The sequence below is a fragment of the Pinus tabuliformis genome, chromosome 5_1 (assembly GCF_031772625.1).
Source record: "Pinus tabuliformis cultivar Carrire ecotype Pingquan chromosome 5_1, CPIR1, whole genome shotgun sequence".
Lineage (NCBI taxonomy): Eukaryota > Viridiplantae > Streptophyta > Pinopsida > Pinales > Pinaceae > Pinus > Pinus tabuliformis.
Window position 1 is genome coordinate 657270576 of NC_142305.1, and position 21403 is coordinate 657291978.

Here is a 21403-nt window from a genome sequence, read left to right on the forward strand (position 1 = left end):
AGGGCTTATTGAAAGCATTGCTTTGCCCCAGTTGGCAGCAGTAAGAATTGCATTGTGCAGCCACACACAGCCCATTAATTGCTTTGAAGTTGAATAACATCTCCCTTGAGCAATTATCTTGATGCCAACGTGGATATGGTGTTCAAGGATTCTGCAATGATTATGCCTGTTTTCTGTCATGCTTTTCTCCACAGATATTTGGAGGAGATTCTGGTTGCAATAGATGTGTAGACTCACTCATATTGTCAAATGACTCTTGTTGTACGCACATTTAAATTTCTGAGTGCAGACTTCACAAATTTGATGATCAATTTATGAATCCGCGGTGGCACTGAAGCAGAGGTGCAGTGATTCGACCATTCACAATTGATCCAATACCTTGTGGATGCCCTCCTGGGGTGTTTGCTCTGTCCTCGGAGTCATCATTTTCGTTTTGAGTTTCTCCCGGATAAATTCATACAGAGGAAATAATTTAGAGCCATGGATTAATGTTTTGCAACAGGAGCAGCATGTAACTGTTAGTGCGCTCCGCGTAAGAAAGCGCGATTTGTGGGATTCGAACTCTTTTAACTGCTCTATAATTTCAATCTTGTGGAATGCAAGAATGGCGTCAAGAAATGTCTGTTTGAGGGCGGAGACAAGTGCGAGGGAAGGGTTGCAGGCGGGTTCTAAATATGTGTACATTGGAATACCCCTCGCGACCTTAATAAGTTGTTCTTTAACGAATTTAGGAAGATGGCATGCGTCTGAGACGCTTGAGATGACTTCTAACATAACTTTCAGAAGAATTTGTTTCAATTGTCGAAGATCTATTGCCGGGTAGAGAGCGTATAAGTGCGATGTCAGCATGAGTTTCAATATATCCAGAGCTTCTTTAGTATTCAATGGCGAAGTCGTGTTGATATGAAGCGCAAATGGAACTGTACGATGCCAAAATTAGTTTCAATATATCCAGAGCTTCTTCAGTCTTCAATGGCGAAGTCGTGCTGATATGAAGAGCAAATGGAACTGTACGGAGGTTATCTTTTATAAATTGATGAATTATATTTGCAACATAATCTATCAGCTTATTATTTTGTTTTAAAAATCTTAAAATTTCTAAATATTTATAATGGTTAATTATATATTAATTTTTCATATATATAATTTTTTACATATTTTACAAAATAATTTCAAATTTTTATAGTAATTAAAATATTTCATTATCCATCTTATATAAAATATTGATATTTTTTACATCTTAATATAAAGGAAATATGTAATGTAAATGATACAATGTATTCTCTTCTCTTATAAATGATATGCAATTAATTACTTCATTAATTACATACTATATAAAAACAAATATATGCAAAGTTTTATATTAAAATATATATAAAGTTTGATATTAAAATATATATATATATAATAGAAGTTTATATTATTTAATATAGAGTGAGAAATATTTTATTTATAGTTCGGAAAGTGAGAAATAAAACTAAACTACAGACAAAACTTATTTTAAAAAATTCCACTTCTAAAGAAATAAAACCGTTATTGTAAAGTAAGGAATAGAACCATTATTTCACACCAATTTTAAAGAAAATAAAAAATGAGTTTCCAATTAAAATCACATTAAATTTATTAAACTAAATATATAATTATTACTAATTAAAAATAATAATAAATATATTAATAATAGTGTAAATCTAAATGTTAATATGATTATTGAAAATCATATATATAAAAGGAAACCATGATTATTGACATCTACATTTCAAACCATTTATTAAGTTGGCTTGATTTGTCCATATTTGCCAGAACAGACCTTTTGGTCATCGCCAGAAACCAGGCGAGTGTTTGGCTGCTGTTCAAGTCCACCTCGATCGGGACGGAGTGGAAACAACTCCAGCGTTTGAAAGTTATTGCTACAACTACTCAAATCCTCCATAACTACAAAATTCCGTCTGCCCTCCCTTGGATCTGCAATCTACATATCATATGAAACATGTAAAGTGTACATATAATTATGAGTGTTGTGCTTTTTATCTGTTTGCGTTTGGAATCGGAGAGTGTGGTCTCAGATGAATCTGAAATTTAGTTTTAGTAACAAGAATTAGAGAAGAGAAATAAATAAACAGTTAAACGTTTAATGTTAAAATATCTGTTATTTTACTATTTCATATACATATATATTTTACCACGTACTTTCATTCACATACCTCTTACATATTTTATTACATACCTATTTCACTTAGCGAGTGTGATAATTCTGAGCATTGGTTGGCTTTTATCTTTGGGTGCGAAGCGCTTTTATCCCATTACTTATATTAGTTTGGATTTTCAACGTTCTATGTCATGGTTTAATTTTGTGAGTCCTTGAGTGTTGCAAAGTGTTGTCTGTCTTTCGAGTGTTGCAAAGTCATTTTATCCATAAACGGAAAAATGTAAAGCACTAAATGAGACCCAAATGAACCAGCTGACAGAGACTTTGATCTCCTCCTTGGATTGAACTAGAAATGGCCCAAAGATCTCAGGATTGTAGACTGGAGGATTTTTACAACTATTTTTAATGAAATTTATCCAAAAATATCCTTGAAAAATATGAAAATTCATAAAAATGTAGAGTAAAAAGACTAAAAAAATATTTAAACTATGTCAGTCTATCTCTTTCAATTGTATTATATAATATATAAATTACTTTTATAAACTATAGAATGTATATACATATTTGATATCAAAATATGTTATTTAATATAATCATTAAAATATTTTATTTATGAGCTATATTGTCTATATCAAAAATATTCTTTTAGTTAATATATTTTTAAATATATATTAATATTATTTAGTTTTTCATATTGAAATATTTTATTTATAATCTACATTAATTTTTTTTTATTATTGATAATATTTTTAAACATCGCATATCAATGAACATAGTGAAAATAAAGTGTTATATACCAAAAAATTCTAAAAACAATAGAAAAATTGAAACTAACCACATATCAATTTCAAATAAAAAAATTGAGTTTCAACATAATCAAAAATAAAAATGTAAGATATTTTTACTTCATATAAAATTATGTAACTTATGTAACTTGTCCTAAACATTTAAATGTTTATACTACATTTCCTTTATACTGGGTCCCAATATCAACCATTTATTAAATAAGCACACTTAAGTGGAGCATTTAAGATTCTATAATATCTTTAATTAAAACTTTTCATTAAAATAAATATTTTTTTCTATTTAAAACATAATATATTTTATTTTAAAAACCATAATTATCAAAAAAAAATTAAGCCACAAGTCTTGCGAGTAAAGGTAATGAAATATTTGATTTTGTTATTCGGTTATACTTTAATAATTAACGGTATAACTCTGTTTTCTGCACCTTGTAACTGTCAATCCACGGTGCCAATGTTACAGCCGATTAGATCAAAGCATTCCTACTGCAGGATATCAACCTGGACATTAGGCAAAGCAAATCACTACACATCTTCAGATTCTTCTTCATTGGCAAAGCATGATATTATTTTACTCAGATTGCAGATCCAAATTCCCGGATTTCTCATCGTCGTAGCATTTTCTCAAAAGGAATCTGATATAAATGAAGTACCAAGCTTGCTATAAATGGTCGCATTTTTTCGAAAGGGCATCTGATACGGAAGATGATACAGACGCACAATACATATTAGGGTAGAACCCAAACTTGTAGCCAGGTGAGATTTGCCTTGAAGCTACCCACATATCAAATCGTTGAGAATATGTCGTTGTCGTTGTGTCTTCTGACGGAACTAGTAATCATCTGCGAGTCATGTGAAGGCAAGCACTTTGACGGGTGCATAGTTGATTTCAAGGATTCGGAGTGAGAGATAGTTCGACCGAGTTGCACATGTACCTGTACATTGTTTCAAACATATTGATAGAATGAGAAGGTTAGAACGCAAGTGCTGTGCATGTATGTGATCTTTTGGAAACAGTGTACTCGTGAGTATCCTCTCTCAAGAGTAAAACGATTTTGTGTAGAGATTTGATAATAATCGTTATCAGAAGCGTTTTCGATAAAAAGCTCGCGATTGGTAAATTAAAGAGCTAGCGAAAATGAAAAATCCTTCTAACGCATTATAAATGGATTTCGATCTGTGTGGCACTTATCAGGTCACGTCAAGACGGGTTTGATCATTATACGAAATTTTGTTATTTTTTTATATAATTTTTTAACAGCAAAATCATATTTATTTATGTCCGGCATCATATTGATATTTTCATTGGCATGTATAAAAGCTTTAAAATTATATCATATCAGTAAATTTTGTTATGTTAGTGGAAGGTTAGATTATGTGGGGCAGATTTATTAATTATTGTTGATCGTAGTTAAAGAGAGTTGATGAATTTGATTATCCTGTTAATGTCAAAAATGTTTATGTTAGTATTAATATTAACATGTTAATATCAAAATTAACTTTTGACAGTAAGAAAAACTATCTTAACTGAATTCTCATTCAAGACATTAACATCAATATTAACATTTTAATGTTAAGATTAATATTAATATGTATGTTAAGATTAATATTAATATGTTAATATGTTAATATTAATATTAATATTGGACATGATGAAGATGTAGTCCTACGAAACTTACAAAATCTCCGATCGGGATGAAAAGTTGGACATGATGAAGATGTAGTCCTACGAAGCTTACAAAGAAAGAAGAAGTTATTGTTAAATCTTAAATGAAAGGCAAAGTGTCAAAAAAAAGAAAGATATGTTATTATTAATATTAATGTCAGCTTAAAATGTTAATGTTTGGTCAACCCTATATTATTATTATTTTTATATTATAATATTATTATTATATGGTCAACCAAGTTTGATCATGGCCAACTATTAATAGGATTTTCGATCATATAATAATATATTGAATCAATCTTTGACCTTGGTTGACTAAGTTGTCAATGTTTGTTTTTAAATAATAGTGGTTGACTAGAATTGAATATTGTTAATATAGTGAACTTTATTCTCATTCTAATGTTATTATTAGTCAATTTTATTAATATTAGTAGTAATATTATAGGGTTGACAAGGTTGATTATGGTCAACTATTAATATTAAATCTAATCATGAAATAATAATAAGAATGATGATGATGATGATGGTGATTAATGTCCACTAAGACAAATATGGTCTATCAAACCTAAAGAAAAGAGAGTCTAATTATCATTCTTCAAAATCTTGTTGCTGTGATCAAAGAGCATGGAAAGAAGCGCTCCAAGATCACTATAGCTAGGTTGGCTTAATAAGTCAAGAAGATTGGAGTTGTGACTGGGGATAGGGAATTGAGAGCGGATGTGGGCAAGAGAGGGGTAGTCTAAAAGGAAGTTCTTTTCATCTTCCACCTTCTTAGTATCACAAATCTGACAAATTATATCGTCCTAGGGAGGATTGGGAGTAGACCACTGCCCAATATCAGTTCGAAGCTCTTGAGAGTTAGTTCTAATCCTAGCGATGTTCATTTTCTTCTTAGTGTTAGTCAACATAGAGAGATAATTCTGGTTATCATGGGTGGGGTTGGTCACCTCCTTATAGTACTTTAGCTTCCTTTAGCCTCCATCTCGTTAACATCCCATATCTTGTCCTTAAAACTGGAGGTAATAGTATCTTTGATACTATCCTTGCTTCCCATGATGATCTCCTCCTTCATTCCCCAAAGGTTGAGCCAAGACTAAGCATCCTAATGCCACTCGCGCCTAAAGTGCAAGTGGGGATTTTGACTAAAGTTAGAAGCAATTTTTGGGAGCCTCTTGGTTTCCAGATTGTGAAGCTTCTTCTTATACATCAAATATCTAAACATGGTTGCACTTTCGATGGGGGACATGCCAGCTTCGATCAAGAGGATAGGATAGGGAGTATTTCCCTTGATCTTGAGGTTATATGTTATGAATTTCTTCTGGATCATCTCAATCATCTCAATTTAGTTAACTACATTAAAAAAGTAGTTGACTAAATTTCTAATGTCACAATGAGACATTGAATAAATTTTAATGTAATATAACATTGTGGCAATGATTGTCATGTTGTGACAATGTTAGGAAAAATGTGATGTTGGATAAATTTTTGTACCATTCCAATGCTACAACATGATTGATTATTAATATTAGTCAATAAGATTTCAACAATATTAATATAGTCAAAATTAAACATTTTTAAACGTTGATTATGACCAACCAAGGTTGAACTTAGTTGAGTGAGGTTCACCTAAGTCAACCATAGTAAACCTTAATTACAAAGCCTAATATTGTTAATCATTAAAAAATAATGACAAACCTGAGTATTATTATTATTAGGGCTTATGAATAAGGTTGGTAAACCATATAATATTATTATTATAAGGTTGACCAAGTTTGATCATGGTCAACTATTAATAAAACATTTAAGCATATAATAGTATATTCAATCAATGTTTGGCATTGGTTTTCTATAGTTCTAAATGTTTCTCTTTATATAGTTTCAGTCGATTATTTTTTTAATATCGCTAATATAGTCAACCTTGATACTATTACTATCATTATTGGTCAATTTATTAATATTAATAATAATGTTATAGGCTTTATAAATTTTGAGTATGGTCAAATATTAATACTATATTCAATCATAGAGTAGTAATAATAATAATATAGCGAACCTAAATACTATTATTATTATTATTAATGCTCGATTGTAACCAACCAAGGATGACCTTAGTTGACTAAGGTTTACAGTGTCTGTCTTTGGATAATGATGCAAGAAAATTTTACTTTTCTTGGAAATTCACCTTCTCTAGATCACAAAAAAAATCACTTCATCATCAAGCCCTTAATTTGTTCCGCAAAAGTATTTCATATAAAAATGCTACTTCACTTACAGTGAATCCTATAGAATACACAAATTAGAACTATTATCAATCACATAGATACACTAGGGAATTTGTGAACATAATGAAAATTCATTTCATTAATAAAATCATGTCCATACAATTATAGAACAATTAAAAAACTATTCATTCCTGTCTTGGTATGATTTCACCTTCATTTGGCCATTAATTTTCCCCTTAGGCCTAGAATATTTATAATAACATATACAAACTAAATAAATTTTCCTATATCCATAAATTAATCCACAAATCACTCATGCTTTTTAATGTAGACTCGCTTTTGCATTATTGACAAAATTGTATATAGTTGAGTTAGTTGATGGAAGGTGACTATGAGTGAACAAGATTGATTTTTTTTTTTTTGCATGTGGTTCACGAGCACCCTGGTCAGTGAGTGATCGCTACATCGACGGAAAAATCTAGGCAACAGTTGGGCTAAATTGCCCCTCAGCCTACTACAAGACCTGACCCCAAGGGCTTCGGGTGGATTCGTCCCTGTGACCTCCCAATGGCGAGGCATGGTTTTTGACCAACTGAGCTAACCCTTGGGGCTAAGATTGACTTTTGTTAAATGTGGGAAACATAGGATTGGCAAAGTTTGATCATAGTCAACTATTCAAACATTGACTATAAATGTTGACTTTATTGACAATGTTTCACTGTTATGCTCTTAACCTGCAAAGTAATACCCAAACACAGAAAGATACCCAGAACATAGAATATGCGAAGAAAAGATACCCAGAACACAGAATAGCAATGATTTTATTATTCAAAGAGAAATGTTCACAGGCCTCTTCGAGGGGGCAACCTCCAATAGAGCAGAGCTCGATTACAAAAACAAGACACGATACTCCTCGCAGGGAGTCTATATCCTTTATATATGACTCATACATGCAATACCACGGGCCAATACCGTGGGTTTTATTAATACCATCTATCTAATACTACCACCCATTTGCAACTAACTGTGGTCCCGTCATTAATTTCGGGTTAACAACTTACAAATATTAATATGGGCTTTATTGACTCTTGACTATGACGTGATCCCATGACATAAATAAGGGGGTTAGGGTGGGACCCTAACATGCCCTCCCCCTTAAGACTAGCCTTGTCCTCAAGGCTGAAGCTGCGGAAACTGCTGAAGAAGAGTGGCTGGTTCCCAAGTTGCATCTTCCGGAGAGGTGTCTTTCCATTTGACGAGGACCTCCTTAATCATGCAGCCGCGCAGGTGCTTGTCTCGTGTGTCTAGAACCTGTTCGGGTTGAAGCCAAATTGACCCTTCTTCGTCTAATTCAGGTAGACTGGTTTGAACTCGGCAATTGTTCCCAATCACTTTCTTGAGGCACGATACATGGAAAACTGGATGGATTTTTGCCGTAGGGGGCAAAGCCAACTTGTAAGCCACTTCTCCAATGCGCTGAAGTACTTGGTATGGTCCATCGAATTTTGGAGCGAGCTTTTGACAACCCTTATCTTTGAGTGATGTTTTCTTATATGGTTGCAGCCTCAAAAAGACATGATCCCCTTCTTGAAATTGGCGCTCTGAGCGATGTTGGTCGGCCTGTTGCTTCATGCGGTTCTGAGCTTGATGAAGATTCTCGCGAAGATGGGCGAGCATGGTTGCACGGTGTTGTAGGAGTTGATCCACTGCTTGTACTTTGGAGCATCCCTTGAGATAAGAAGTAGGGGAAGGCGGACGTTGACCATAGACTGCTTCATAGGGAGTCATTTTGGTGGTGGCATGATAGTTGGCGTTATACCACCATTCAGCCAGAGGTAACCACTGTGCCCAAAGGTGTTGCTTTTCTGAAGTGAAACACCTAAGGTAGGTTTCTAGACATTTGTTGACGGCTTCGGTTTGACCATCTGTTTGCGGATGATATGAAGTACTGAGTTTGATTTGAGTGCCTTGTATTCTGAAGAGTTCCTGCCAAAAATTGCTGGTGAAGATCGGGTCGCGGTCGGACACTATACAAGTGGGCATGCCATGTAATTTGAAGATCTGATCCATGAAAGTTTGAGCAACCAAGGTAGGTGTAAACGGGTGGGGTAGGGCGCAGAAATGAGCATACTTCGACAGTCGATCCACAACCACCATGACGACTGACTTGTTCCCTCACTTTGGAAGACCTGTAATGAAATCCATAGAAACCTCCGTCCAAATTGAGGCCGGAATGGGCAATGGTTGTAAGGTGCCTGGCGTGTTGACAGTTTCCCCTTTGTGGCGTTGACAGACATCACATTCGGCTACGAAAGTAAGGACATCCTTTTTCATGCTTTTCCAAAAGAATGATCTTCTGGTGTGAGCATACGTCTTCTGAAAGCCCGAATGTCCTGCAATGGGAGATGAGTGCAATTCTACCAAAAGGCGACTTTTGAGGGTAGATGTTGGTGATATTACGACTCTGTCCTTGTAGCGAAGAATATCATTCTACCACGAGTAGCCCTTGTGGGAATTAGGATCTACCTTCAATTGAGAAATGAGTTGGGAGAGCCCTGTGTGTGAAAACCATTCCCTGTGAGCCTCTTCAATCCAGTCTGGAATGGGGAGGGAAATTGCGAGAAGAGTACTTTCCTCCTCAAATTGGCGCGAAAATGCATCTGCTACACTGTTGTCTTTCCCTTTCTTGTAAATGATCTCATAATCATATCCCAGCATTTTGGCTAACCATTTATTTTGTTGTGGGGAGGATAGGCGTTGCTCCAAAAAATATTTAAGACTGTGATGATCTGTGCGGATTTGGAAACGTCGCCCCAATAAGTAAGGTCGCCAGGTCTCGACTGCATGTAAGATGGCCATCATTTCCTTCTCGTAGGTAGATTGGCCCAGATTCCTCCCACTGAGTTGTTGGCTGGTGAAGGCCAATGGTCGCCCTTCCTACATTAAGACCGCTCCAATACCTGTACCCGAAGCATCACATTCAATGACAAAGGATTTGGTGAAGTCAGGTAGTGCTAAGACGGGAGTGGAACACATGACGTTTTTTAGAGCGGTAAATGCCTGTTGTGCTTCCTCGTTCCAGAAGAAGGAATTTTTCTTTAGGAGTTGAGTGAGGGGCTTTGCTATGCGGCCATAGTTGCAGACAAATTTACGATAATAGCCTGTTAGACCCAAAAATCCTCTCAAGCTCTTCAAGGTCTTAGGTTGAGGCCATTCTTGCGTTGCCTGGATCTTTTTGGGGTCCACCTTGACACCTTCACGCCCCACAATGTGGCCCAAATACTCAACTTCTTCCATGCCAAACGAACACTTAGACATCTTGACAAATAATTTATGCTGGCGGAGCAGTTGCAAGAGTAGATCTACATGCTGAAGATGTGCCGCCCAAGTGCCACTATAGATGAGGATGTCATCGAAGAAGACAAGGACAAATTTTTTGAGATATGGTTTGAGGAGGTGATTCATAAGGCTCTGAAAAGTAGAGGGGGCATTACAGAGACCAAATGGCATGACCAGGAACTCATAATGGCCTTCATGAGTTCTGAAAGCCGTCTTGGGAATGTTGACTTCCTTCATGCGAATTTGGTGGTAGCCTGAGTGAAGATCCAACTTAGTGAAGAATTGAGCCCCATTGAGTTCGTCCAGCAAATCGTCAACCACCAGGATGGGAAATTTATCTTTGACTGTCAACTTATTGAGGGCCCTGAAGTCGGGACACATCCGCCACTCCCCATCTTTCTTGAGGACCATGACCACTGGGGATGAATAAGGACTAATGTTGGGACGAATGACACCTGCTTCCAACAATTCCTTGATGATTTTTTCTATTTCATTCTTTTGGGTGAACGGATATCTGTATGGCCGCACATTTGGGGGTTGGGCCCCTGGAACCAATGTGATGCTATGATCATGTTCCCCTCGCGAGGGTGGAAGCTCATGAGGCTTATCAAAGACCGTCTGATGTTTATTTAAAATCTGTTGCATCTCAGGATGAATTGGCAGAGACATGGTTTCGACTACCTAGATGGCATTAAATTGAGCTACCACTCCATGATGGCCCTTTTTTAACAATTTTTCCATCCTATGTGAGCTAATGATAGAGGGGGCTCCCGCCTGTAGTCCACGGAGGGTATGTGTGGAGTTGTTTTGCTTAAAACTCATATATAACTCCTGGAAATCCATTGTGATTGGCCCCAGAGTGCGGAGCCATTCCGCACCTAGGACAATGTCGCAACCCCCCATGTGTATTGCAAACATGTGGGTTTTCAACTGATAATCCCCCATTTGAAGTTTGACATTTTCACAACGGCCTTCACATTTCATTGTGCCCCCGTCTGCAATTTGGACTTGGAAGTTAGAAACTGCCCGGACAAAACAATGCGCTGCTTCAGCGATCTTTTGATGGATGAAATTATGGGTACTTCCACTATCAATCAAGACTACTACTGGGTGATGTTTAAGAAAACCCCTAATTTTGAGATTTTGAGGGGAAGAAATGCCCGCCAATGCATTTAGCGAAATAATTGGTTCGTCAGATACAATCTCCTTTTGGTTATCTTCTTCGATCGCCTCCGGTTCCTCAAGTGGTGGATCTTCCTCGGTGGAGCTGTAGTCAGTGGCATCTATTTGAAAGAACTTGGGCTCCTTGCATTTATGACCCGGGGAATATTTTTCATCACAGTAGTAACATAGTCCTTGCTTCCTTCTTTCGGCCATTTCCGCAGGTGACACCTTTTGAATCTTAAGTGTCTGAGTCGTGTTGGGAGCCTGTGGGGGACGACCTTTAGCGGGGAAGTTGAGGTGGTTGGATTGGGCTGTTAATGCACGTTCCACCTTACGAGCTACCTGGCAAGCCTCTGTCCAAGTGGGAGGGTGGTGGATTAGAACCTGAGCTTTGATGGCTTCTTTCAGACCGCTGATAAAGCATTCCATGTAGAACTCATCTGTGAGACCCTTAGTGCGGAAGGCTAAGGCTTCAAAAGCGGTAATATATTCATCCACTGTACCCGTCTGTCGGAGCTTAGTGAGACACCCCAAAAAAGAGTCTTCCTGTTCAAAGCGATTTCGAAGAGCTTTGGCCAATTGGGCCCAATTTTGAAAATGTCCATTGCAACGCTGATGCCATTCCCCCCATTGCCATCGTTCATTTTCCAAGTACATGGTGCCCACCATAAGCTTAGTCCCCTCATCTATGATATGATTCAATTGGAAATACTGCTCCATTTGTGCTAGCCATGCGGACGTGTGAGAACCGTCAAATTTATGCATATCCAACTTGGGAGGTCGCTGACTGGGTGGTGGATGGGTCTGCCAGACGTGGGGAGAGTGGCTAGACTCACCCTCATGGTATTCATGGCGATTATTCGCCTCCTCGTGGGCTGGCTCCTTGCCCTTCGAGAGTGCTTTCTGTATCTAGATACTTATTCCTTTAATCTCATGTTGTATTTCGTTCACCGAAAATTGGATGGAGTTCACCTGGTCTTAAATTTTGTCCATCCTTTCATTGGCCATCGCTTGAGCGCGAGTTTCTACCATACACCAACCTGATGAAAAATTGGGACCGCCTAAATTTTTTTTCTAAGAAATTGAATGGTACCACCTTGCTCAGCTCGTCGTCCTGATTCTGATGGGCTAGGTCACCAATAAGCGCCCCGGAAGATCTCAAACTCTTTTTTTTTTGGAAAACTCCTAACGAAGTTTTACTCCTTCCTGATCAATACTGCAGTCGCCAAATCCTCAAAATGTCAATGCCGCCAAAAGTCCTGCGAAAATTATATCCAGATACAGGAACCCTTCACAACTACTCCGATCTGGTGGATCTGAGAGATCTGAATGGTGGGACAACTGTTGTTGCTGATCTGATGGAGCTGCGGGACTGATGTCTGCTGCTGCTGCACTTGCTGATCTGGAATAGATGATGTGTGATCCCCCGATAGAAAGGGAACTATGGTCTTGAGGAGTGTCAGGTGCTACAGATCGCAATATACATAAGGGTTTGACAGTAGTACTCGGCCCAATGTTTTAGGGCTCTAACTAAGGAGGATCGACCGTACCCTTAGCCGTACAACCCGACTACCCTATCGTACGGGCGAGTAATCTCTCCGAGTGCTGTTCTCGGTGTACTGTAGCCACAAGATGGCCGAAGGTTTATCTATGGCGAGGTTTCAAGGTAGCTAGGGGGCTTCCTATATACCCAGAGGGTACGTGGAAGATAGTCCGTGCGTGGTTCTGTCTAATGCGCTACTACTCGAAGGGGTACCCACAGGGGTTACAAGGGAGTCCAACAGACGTGACCACCTCTTGTATTTCCTGCGTGCATGCCTCCCCAAATCCGCAGGTTTATGCGCTTAACGACAGATCCCGTGGTTTAAAGATGCCGGAACACGTCTCTAGCCAAAAAAATTTTGCTAAAAATTGGAGATCCCACAGAGCCCTGGAAAGTGCTCTGATACCACTTGTTATGCTCTTAACCTACAAAGTAATACCCAAACACAGAAAGATACCCAGAACATAGAATATGCGAAGAAAAGATACCCAGAACACAGAATAGCAATGATTTTATTATTCAAAGAGAAATGTTCACATGCCTCTTCGAGGGGGAAACCTCCAATAGAGCAGAGCTCGATTACAAAAACAAGACACGATACTCCTCGCAGGGAGTCTATAACCTTTATATATGACTCATACATGCAATACCACGGGCCAATACCGTGGGTTTTATTAATACCATCTATCTAATACTACCGCCCATTTGCAACTAACTGTGGTCCCGTCATTAATTGCGGGTTAACCACTTACAAATATTAATATGGGCTTTATTGACTCTTGACTATGACGTGATCCCATGACATAAATAAGGGGGTTAGGGTGGGACCCTAACATTGACTAATGTGGTTGAGTATGTTTGAGTATTAATATTACTCAATAATATTAATAAGTGATTATATTTGGCCAAAGATGAAGAATGTTGACTGTTAAACATAGTCAAACATACTCAACCACATTAGTAAATGTGGTTGGCTAATTGTGTAATGTTGCATTACAAAGTTGGATTACAAAGTTGCATAAATTTCAATGTAATGTAACATTGCGAGAATGTTTGTTCCATTGCAGCGTTCGATAAATTTCTATACCATTCCGATGTAACAAAATATTTGTCACGATGTGAGGTTGACTTGTTTGTAACATTAGTCTGTTTGTCTCAGTGGGATGATATTTTTTTCATCACATTATTAAAGTATTTATCTTCATAACTATTTGACATAATTTCTTTTATACAACCACATTAAATAATACTATTATGTGGCACAAGCATAATCAACCTTAGCCATTGATAGTAAGGTTTGGAATTGTTTAATAATATAATATTAATATCAAGGTTGACTATATTATTAATAATATTAATAATATTACTCTTAACCATGGGTAAACATTACATGACCAACTTTGCGACGAGTGAACATGGTTTTCCCAATTTAACCATGGTTAACCATAGTTTTCTATGGTTAAACATGACTAGACTATGGTTGACCATGCGTGACTAATGTTAAACATCACTAACTATATTTTGACTATTGTTCATGGTTGTTTAACTATGGTTAACTATGATTTTCCATGTCGACCCTATGTTTTGACTATTAATGACTATGGTTAACAATTGTTTGACTATGGTTGGCCACGATTGACGATAGTTATCCATGTTCAGCATGTTTAAAGATAGTTGACTATGAATGACGATGGTTAATGATTGTATGATTGTGGTGCATCATGGTTTTTCTATGGTTGATCACCGTTTAACTATGGTTGACCATCATTTCACAATGGATTGGCTATGTCCAACGACAGTTGAGTATGATTGATTATAGCTGACCATGGTTTGGGCACGAGTTGAATATAATTTACCATATTTTGACTATTAGTTCTCTATAGTTGACCATAGTTTGACTATTCTTATTATTGTGATGATAGTTGTTCATGATTATCTATTGTTTGATTGTGGTTAACTGTAACCATCAACTATATGCCTCCATGGTCAATTATAACCAGCTACTATGGTTCAATATAGTACACTATGGTTCATTATAGGTCACCTGCAGATGGACCATGATTCCCATGGTAACTATGCTTCACCATGGTTGTCATATTGACTATGACTGACTGTGATTTCCACGTTGGTTATGGTTGACCATGTCAATAATAGTCAACGGAAATTGGCATGTATAGATTGAAAAATCGTTGTCAATGCTTAAATATAGATGAACATGGTTGGTCATGTTAATCATGTTAGCCATGGATTGCAATGGTGACATGGTTTACCATGGTTGACCCTACTTGATATGTCTTTACCATGGTTTATTATGCTTTCATTGTTGAAGAAAGAAATTATATTAAAAATCAAATATTGAGAAAAATTAAATATTAAATAGACTATAGTTGACTATATAAACTATGGGATGATGTTGACTAAGATTGAGCATGGTTGAGCATGGTTACATTAGTGAAAAATGTTATAAAACTTATATTAAAACTTAAATGTTAATAAAACCTTAAATATTAAATAATATTAAATTCATATTAAATTATTAATATTAAAATATTAGCTAAAGTTATTAATGTTAATGACTATATTAATGTCTATGATTACGGACATTATTTTTAAAACTTAACTACAAATATATTGATCATAACATTCATTATTAACTATTTACATGTTAAACATAATGCTTATATATTAATGTATAGATAAATGTATAATTATTAATGTATTCTTATAAAGTAATTAAAGTTTAAATGATATTATAAATATATTAAAATTATTTATAGAATTGATTTAAACTTTATTAATAAATCTTAATATAATATAATATTATCTTATAAACCTTATTTTATTTATCTTATGAATCATAATATTTTATTATCTTACAAAAACCTTATTAATAAATTTAAATATGAAAATGTCCATACCGTTGAAAAAATATTAATATTATTCTTATACTTATTAATACACCTTATAAATACTTAATAAATTTAATATATTAACAACGTTAAACTTAGAAAATTTCGAAATTATTAATACAACTCTTAGAAAATTTCGAAATTATTAATACAACTCAATATTATTATTATTAGTAAATCTTATAAATAATTAATAATATTTAAATCTTTTTAATAAATTTTATTAATTTATATTAATATGATCATAAATGAATATTAATAAACTTCATTAAATGTTAAATTGATTATATTTATGATAATAAATCTATATGTAATTTGATATTATGTATATATTTAACACTTCATAAAATAAAGGCTATGGAATCATAAAAAGTATCCTAACCTTATTATTATAATGATGTACATTGTAACTATTTTATTAAATCTGATATATATGAATGATGTTTACATCATAGTTCATTTGTCAACGCGTTTCGAATTAACAAGTGTGGTTCATCGTCAAGACAAGTTGAATAACCAGACGATGGCGACAGTTTAAATAGAGAGAGCAGATCAGCCAACGTTTATCTTCGATTAGGAAACGGTTATAATTGACCATCAAACTGTAGTAGACCGAGGGATAGGGATAGGGGAAATTCAATTAATTCAAAAGTTAGTTTTGTTAAATTTATTACTACATTTCATTAAATTTAATTGTTTATATTTAATGATAACCGTTGAATGATATTCTCTCTCTATTTAAACTGTTGCCATGGTCTAGTTCCTCAACTTGTCATGAAGATGAACCACACTTGTTGGTTCGAAACATGTCGACAAATGAATTATGATATGATTTTCGCCAAAAAATCTTCTCAATACTAATATGAATCACAGAGACCTCAACTCAACAATGAATAATGTTATTAAATATTTTTTAAAATATACATTACGAAAATTTTATAATATATTATGCAACTATTTTTCTCAACCTAATATATATGAATGATGTTATTAAATATTTTTAACATCTAATCTACAAGAGTTCAAAGAATTTCCGCAATTGATATGACATTCAACTTTGGCTATCTATATGTAAATTATCTTTTGGTATAACTTTAATGCCGGTAAATGGTTCTTTACAAGCCCTATAGTGAATGAATTAATACACATATGATATCCATTTGAAACATAGTATCCATCTAATTTGACCACATTTCCATTTGAAATTTGATAATAGTATAAAATAGAGTCTATTTGAGTATCCATCTAATTTAACCACATTTCCATTTGAAATGCGACAATAGTACAAAATAAAGGCTATTTCTATTATAAAATGTGATTACCCATTCTTTGATGTGCCTAATTCTTAATTTTCTCAACAACATTATGACCTTTAGATGGTGTACAATGAGCACAATATTAAACCACAATTCAATCAAATCTCCCCAAAACGCAATTCGAAGAATTCTTCCCACAAGTGATTATGAACCATTGATATTAGGTAAATTCTATGGAAACTACCCAAGAGCACAATTCAATGAATTATCTACATGGGAATTACCAATTAAAAAATATGACAACAATAATGTAAATAATAATTATTTGGATAAATATACATTACCGTTTAGTTAGTTTTTATAAGAAAATGAAGTTATGTAACGAAGTAGCCTATGTGAATTGGTGATTACTTGAGAGATTGGATGTAACTTGGAGAATAATTTTGAGTAATAAGATTTCCAATCCCTTGTCCCGTGGGGGATTCCTTGACACACTGTCAAGGTTTTACCATGTAACTCCTTTTGTTAATTTGTGTGATTCAGTTTCTAAGTTTGTCCTACATTTATTTCTTATTTCATTTGTTTTTAACTCGCTCAAATTACCAACAGGTGGTATCAGAGCGAGAAGTAGCTAAGGAGAGGTCGAAGAAGATCCCGGGGGCCACAAAGTCAATTTTTTTTTAAATTGTGAGCAAAGATGTGAACTTATCTGAACACAAAAGTTTAGAGTCGAAACCATTTCTTTTCTGCCATCGTTCCAGGAGACCACAAAACCACAACCTTTTTTTCCTCATTCGTGAGATGGATTTGCCTGACATCCACCTCTAAGAAAATTTGTGCAGAAATTCAAAGCCACATGTGTAGAGGAAATTTGAAGTTGCTGCCTACATAGAGGAGTAGACTAACTGCTATCAATTGATGCTAAAGCGAACCCTGTCCATTGAAGTTGAACAAACACTAGTTGTGTGGAGCCCAAGTGAAGCAGCAAGAAATTTGTTTCAAAATGTCTGGAGCTAGAGAAAAATAGTTGTTGCAGAGAGTTGAGAACCTTGTTTCTCTGAAATTTAGGTTGTGGGAGAGACAAAGCAAGGCAAGAGTCGTCAGTCGATTGAGGGAGAAGAGCCGCTGGAATAAATTGTGGAGTTACTAATCGATGAAGAGCCGCCGAAAGTTTGTGTAGAAAAAAGCATGCAAAAGTTTTGTTGAAACCACCAGTCGAGCACATCCAAATCAATGAGAGCCGAGAGAATTCAAGATTCAAGTTGAGCCCATGTGGTTGTTAGGTAATTTTAGTTTTTTGTTAATAACATTGTTGTTATTTGGTTTTTTCTAAAAGAAGAGTAGGATTCATAAAAATGTCTCTGAAAATTATTTAATTTATTGGAAGAAAATTGTAGTAGGGTTTGAATTTTTTTTGAAAGAAGAAACCCTAGTTAAAACCATAAGAAATTCAGAAAAAATCCAAGTTGAAAGGAAAACAAAGAAGAGGGAAAACCCTAATTGGAGGACTCAACAGAATCTTAGTAACCCTAGATAGAGGACTTGATAGAATTAAGAAATGGCAAAAATGACCAATGTTAAATTTGAGGTGGAGAAGTTCACAAGCAAGAATGATTTTGCAATGTGGAAACTAAAAATAAGGGACTTGTTGGTGCAATAAGGGTTGAACAAAGAACTAGATGGGGTTAAAGAGAAACCTGTTGGCATGAAATATTTGGATTGGGAGGACTTGGATTCCCGAGCTCTCAGTACTGTGAGGTTGTGCTTGGCAGATGAATTTCTCTTCAACATTGTTGAAGAAACCTCAACATCAGGTTTGTGGGTAAAATTAGAAACACTGTATATGAAAAAATATTTAACCAACAAAATTTATTTGAAGAGACAACCATATAGCCTTCAAATGAAGGAGGGTACTAAAATTATAGAAAACTTAAATTTTTTTAATACCCTTATTTGCCAACTGTTAGATATGGAAGTCAAATTTCGCGAAGAAGATAAAGCTATTACATTGTTGTGATCCTTGCCTGAGTCTTGGGATCACTTTTATGACTTCTAACAGTTTGAGTACAACAGAATCTTTGGAATTTGATTCTGTTGTGGGAGCTATGTTATCTGAAGAAGTACAAAGGAAGTTTAGCATTGAAAATTCTACATGAGAAGCCATCATAGTTAGAGGTTGGTCCAAGGAAAGAGAGGAGAAAGCAAGAAGTTATTACATATCATAATAAAAAGGCAAGAACTGTAAAGCCAATTGCTACCACTACAACAAAATAAGATACCTCAAGAAATATTGTTGGAATAGAAAGGGGTATGTTGAAAACCTAAAGAAGGAAGGAAATCAAGTTGAGTCAGTTATGATTGATGAATTTTTATCTGTTGAATTAGGTATGATAGAGGAAGCTTTACCAGTTTGCAATGTCTCTTAGAATTATGAAAATTGGTTGTTAGATTCTGGCTCTTCTCATCACATGAGTTCACACATAAATCAGTTCACTTCATATGAAGCTGTGAATGGTAGTTCTATGTTTATGGGAAATAATGTATCTTATTCGACTGTCCGGATAGGAAATGTCAAAATTTAAACTTATGAAGATACAGTTAAAAAATTGATTGATGCTAGTCATGTACCCGAGTTGAGGAAAATTTTTATTTCTTTGGGAGTATTGGACTAAGAAGGTTACAAGTTTACAGGTAAAAATGGAGTGCTGAGAGTTTCAAAGGGTGCTCTTGTTGTTATGAAAGTAGCGAAAATAAAAAATCTTTACAAACTCAAAGGACGTACTCAAGTTAGTGAAGCAGTGACTAACTGAGAAGGCAAAAGAAGATACTCATCTATTGCATCAACAGTTGGGTCACATGATCGAGAAGAGCATTTAGGTACTGATGAATCACAATTTTCTCCCTAATTTCAAATCCTCGAGGTTGGATTTTTGTAAACATTGTGTATATGGAAAACAATGTAAATAAAAATTTAAAACTACAAGTCATAGTAGCAAATAAATTTTGGACTATATTCATTTTGATCTTTGGGGACCATCTCCTATTCTATCTTATGGAGATTCATTATACTTTGTAACATTTATTGATGATTTCTCCAGGAAAGTTTAGGTCTATATGCTGAAAACAAAATATGAACTATTTAATGTTTTTAAACAATTTAAAGCTAAGGTGGAAAAGAAAAGGGAAAATCAATTAAATTTTTAAGAACTGACAATGGTGGTGAATTTACTCCCTTAGAATTTGAACAATATTACAACGATGAAGAAATTTTTAGATATAAAATTGTTGTTTATACTCAGCAAAATGGTGTTGCTGAACGTATGAATCAAAGTCTTGTGGAAAAACCTAGAAGCATGATAAACAATATTAACCTGCAAAATGAATTTTTGGAAGCTGCAATATCTACTACCTGTTATTTGGTAAACAAATCACCTTCAATTTCCATTAATTGTGAAATTCATGAAGAAGGTTAGTCAGGTCATTCTTGTGATTATTCACATTTAAGAATTTTTGGTTGTGATGCCTATGCTCTTATTCCAGAGAATCAACATTCAAAGTTAAACCCAAAAGCAAAATGTTATGTCTTTGTTGGGTATGGCTATGCGGTGAAAGGATACAGGTTGTGGGATCCTTCTTCACAAAAAATAGTCATTAGTAGAGATGTAACCTTTGATGAATCCTCTCTTCCAAAATTAGATGTTGTAAAATTTGAACAGGAACAAGTAATGCCGAATCAATAAATTTAGTTGGAGGCTAGACCTTTTTTCGAAAAGTCAAAAGCAAGGAGAAACTTTCGAAGAAAAAGGTGAAAAATATGCAAAGGAAACTGTAGATGTTCATGAACCAATTCAACAACCAGTTGCTCTAAGGAGGTCTACAAGGGAAAGAAAAACACCCAAAAGGCATGAATAGTTTGCTTCATCTATTTCATAGGTTACTGAATACGGGGAAACTTCTTGTTATCACGAAATAGTGGATGATACATATAGAGAAAAGTGGAAAAGGGCTATGGATGAAGAAATGGATTCCTTAGCCAAGAACAAAACCTGGGATCTTGTAGAACTTCTTGAAGGGAGAAGTGTTGTCAGATGAAAATGTGTCATCAAAGTGAAGCGAAATTTTACTGAAAGTATTGAAAGGTATAAGGTAAGGATGGTAGAAAAAGGTTATTCTCAGGTTGAAGGTATTGACTTTCATGAGATTCTTTCACGAGTCGTAAAACTTGTTTCTATTCGAACTATGTTAACACTAACTGCATTTCTTGAGTTAGAATAATTAGATGTTAAAACAAATTTTATTTATGGGGATTTGGATGAAGATATTTATATGGAACAACAAGAAGGTTTTGTATAAGG

At 35.1% G+C, this 21403-nt stretch overlaps 1 protein-coding gene across 1 annotated transcript; it reads right to left on the reverse strand.

The window, feature by feature from the left end:
• Positions 1-360: 360 nt before the first annotated feature.
• LOC149166705 (phenylalanine aminomutase (L-beta-phenylalanine forming)-like) lies at positions 361-1930 on the reverse strand. The gene is made up of 2 exons (XM_089430231.1): positions 1798-1930; positions 361-920 (listed from the first exon to the last, which is right to left on the reverse strand). Exons 1-2 carry the CDS (start codon positions 1928-1930, stop codon positions 361-363), a joined length of 693 nt encoding a protein of 230 aa, XP_089286357.1.
• Positions 1931-21403: the final 19473 nt, after the last annotated feature.

Excerpts from the sequence above, each read along its gene's own strand:
- LOC149166705 (XM_089430231.1), bottom strand. The coding sequence starts at position 1,930 with ATGGAGGATTTGAGTAGTTGTAGCAATAACTTTCAAACGCTGGAGTTG. Across the intron at positions 921-1,797 it reads TGACCAAAAGGTCTGTTCTG|TTCCATTTGCGCTTCATATC; the intron begins GCAAATATGGAC and ends GGCATCGTACAG.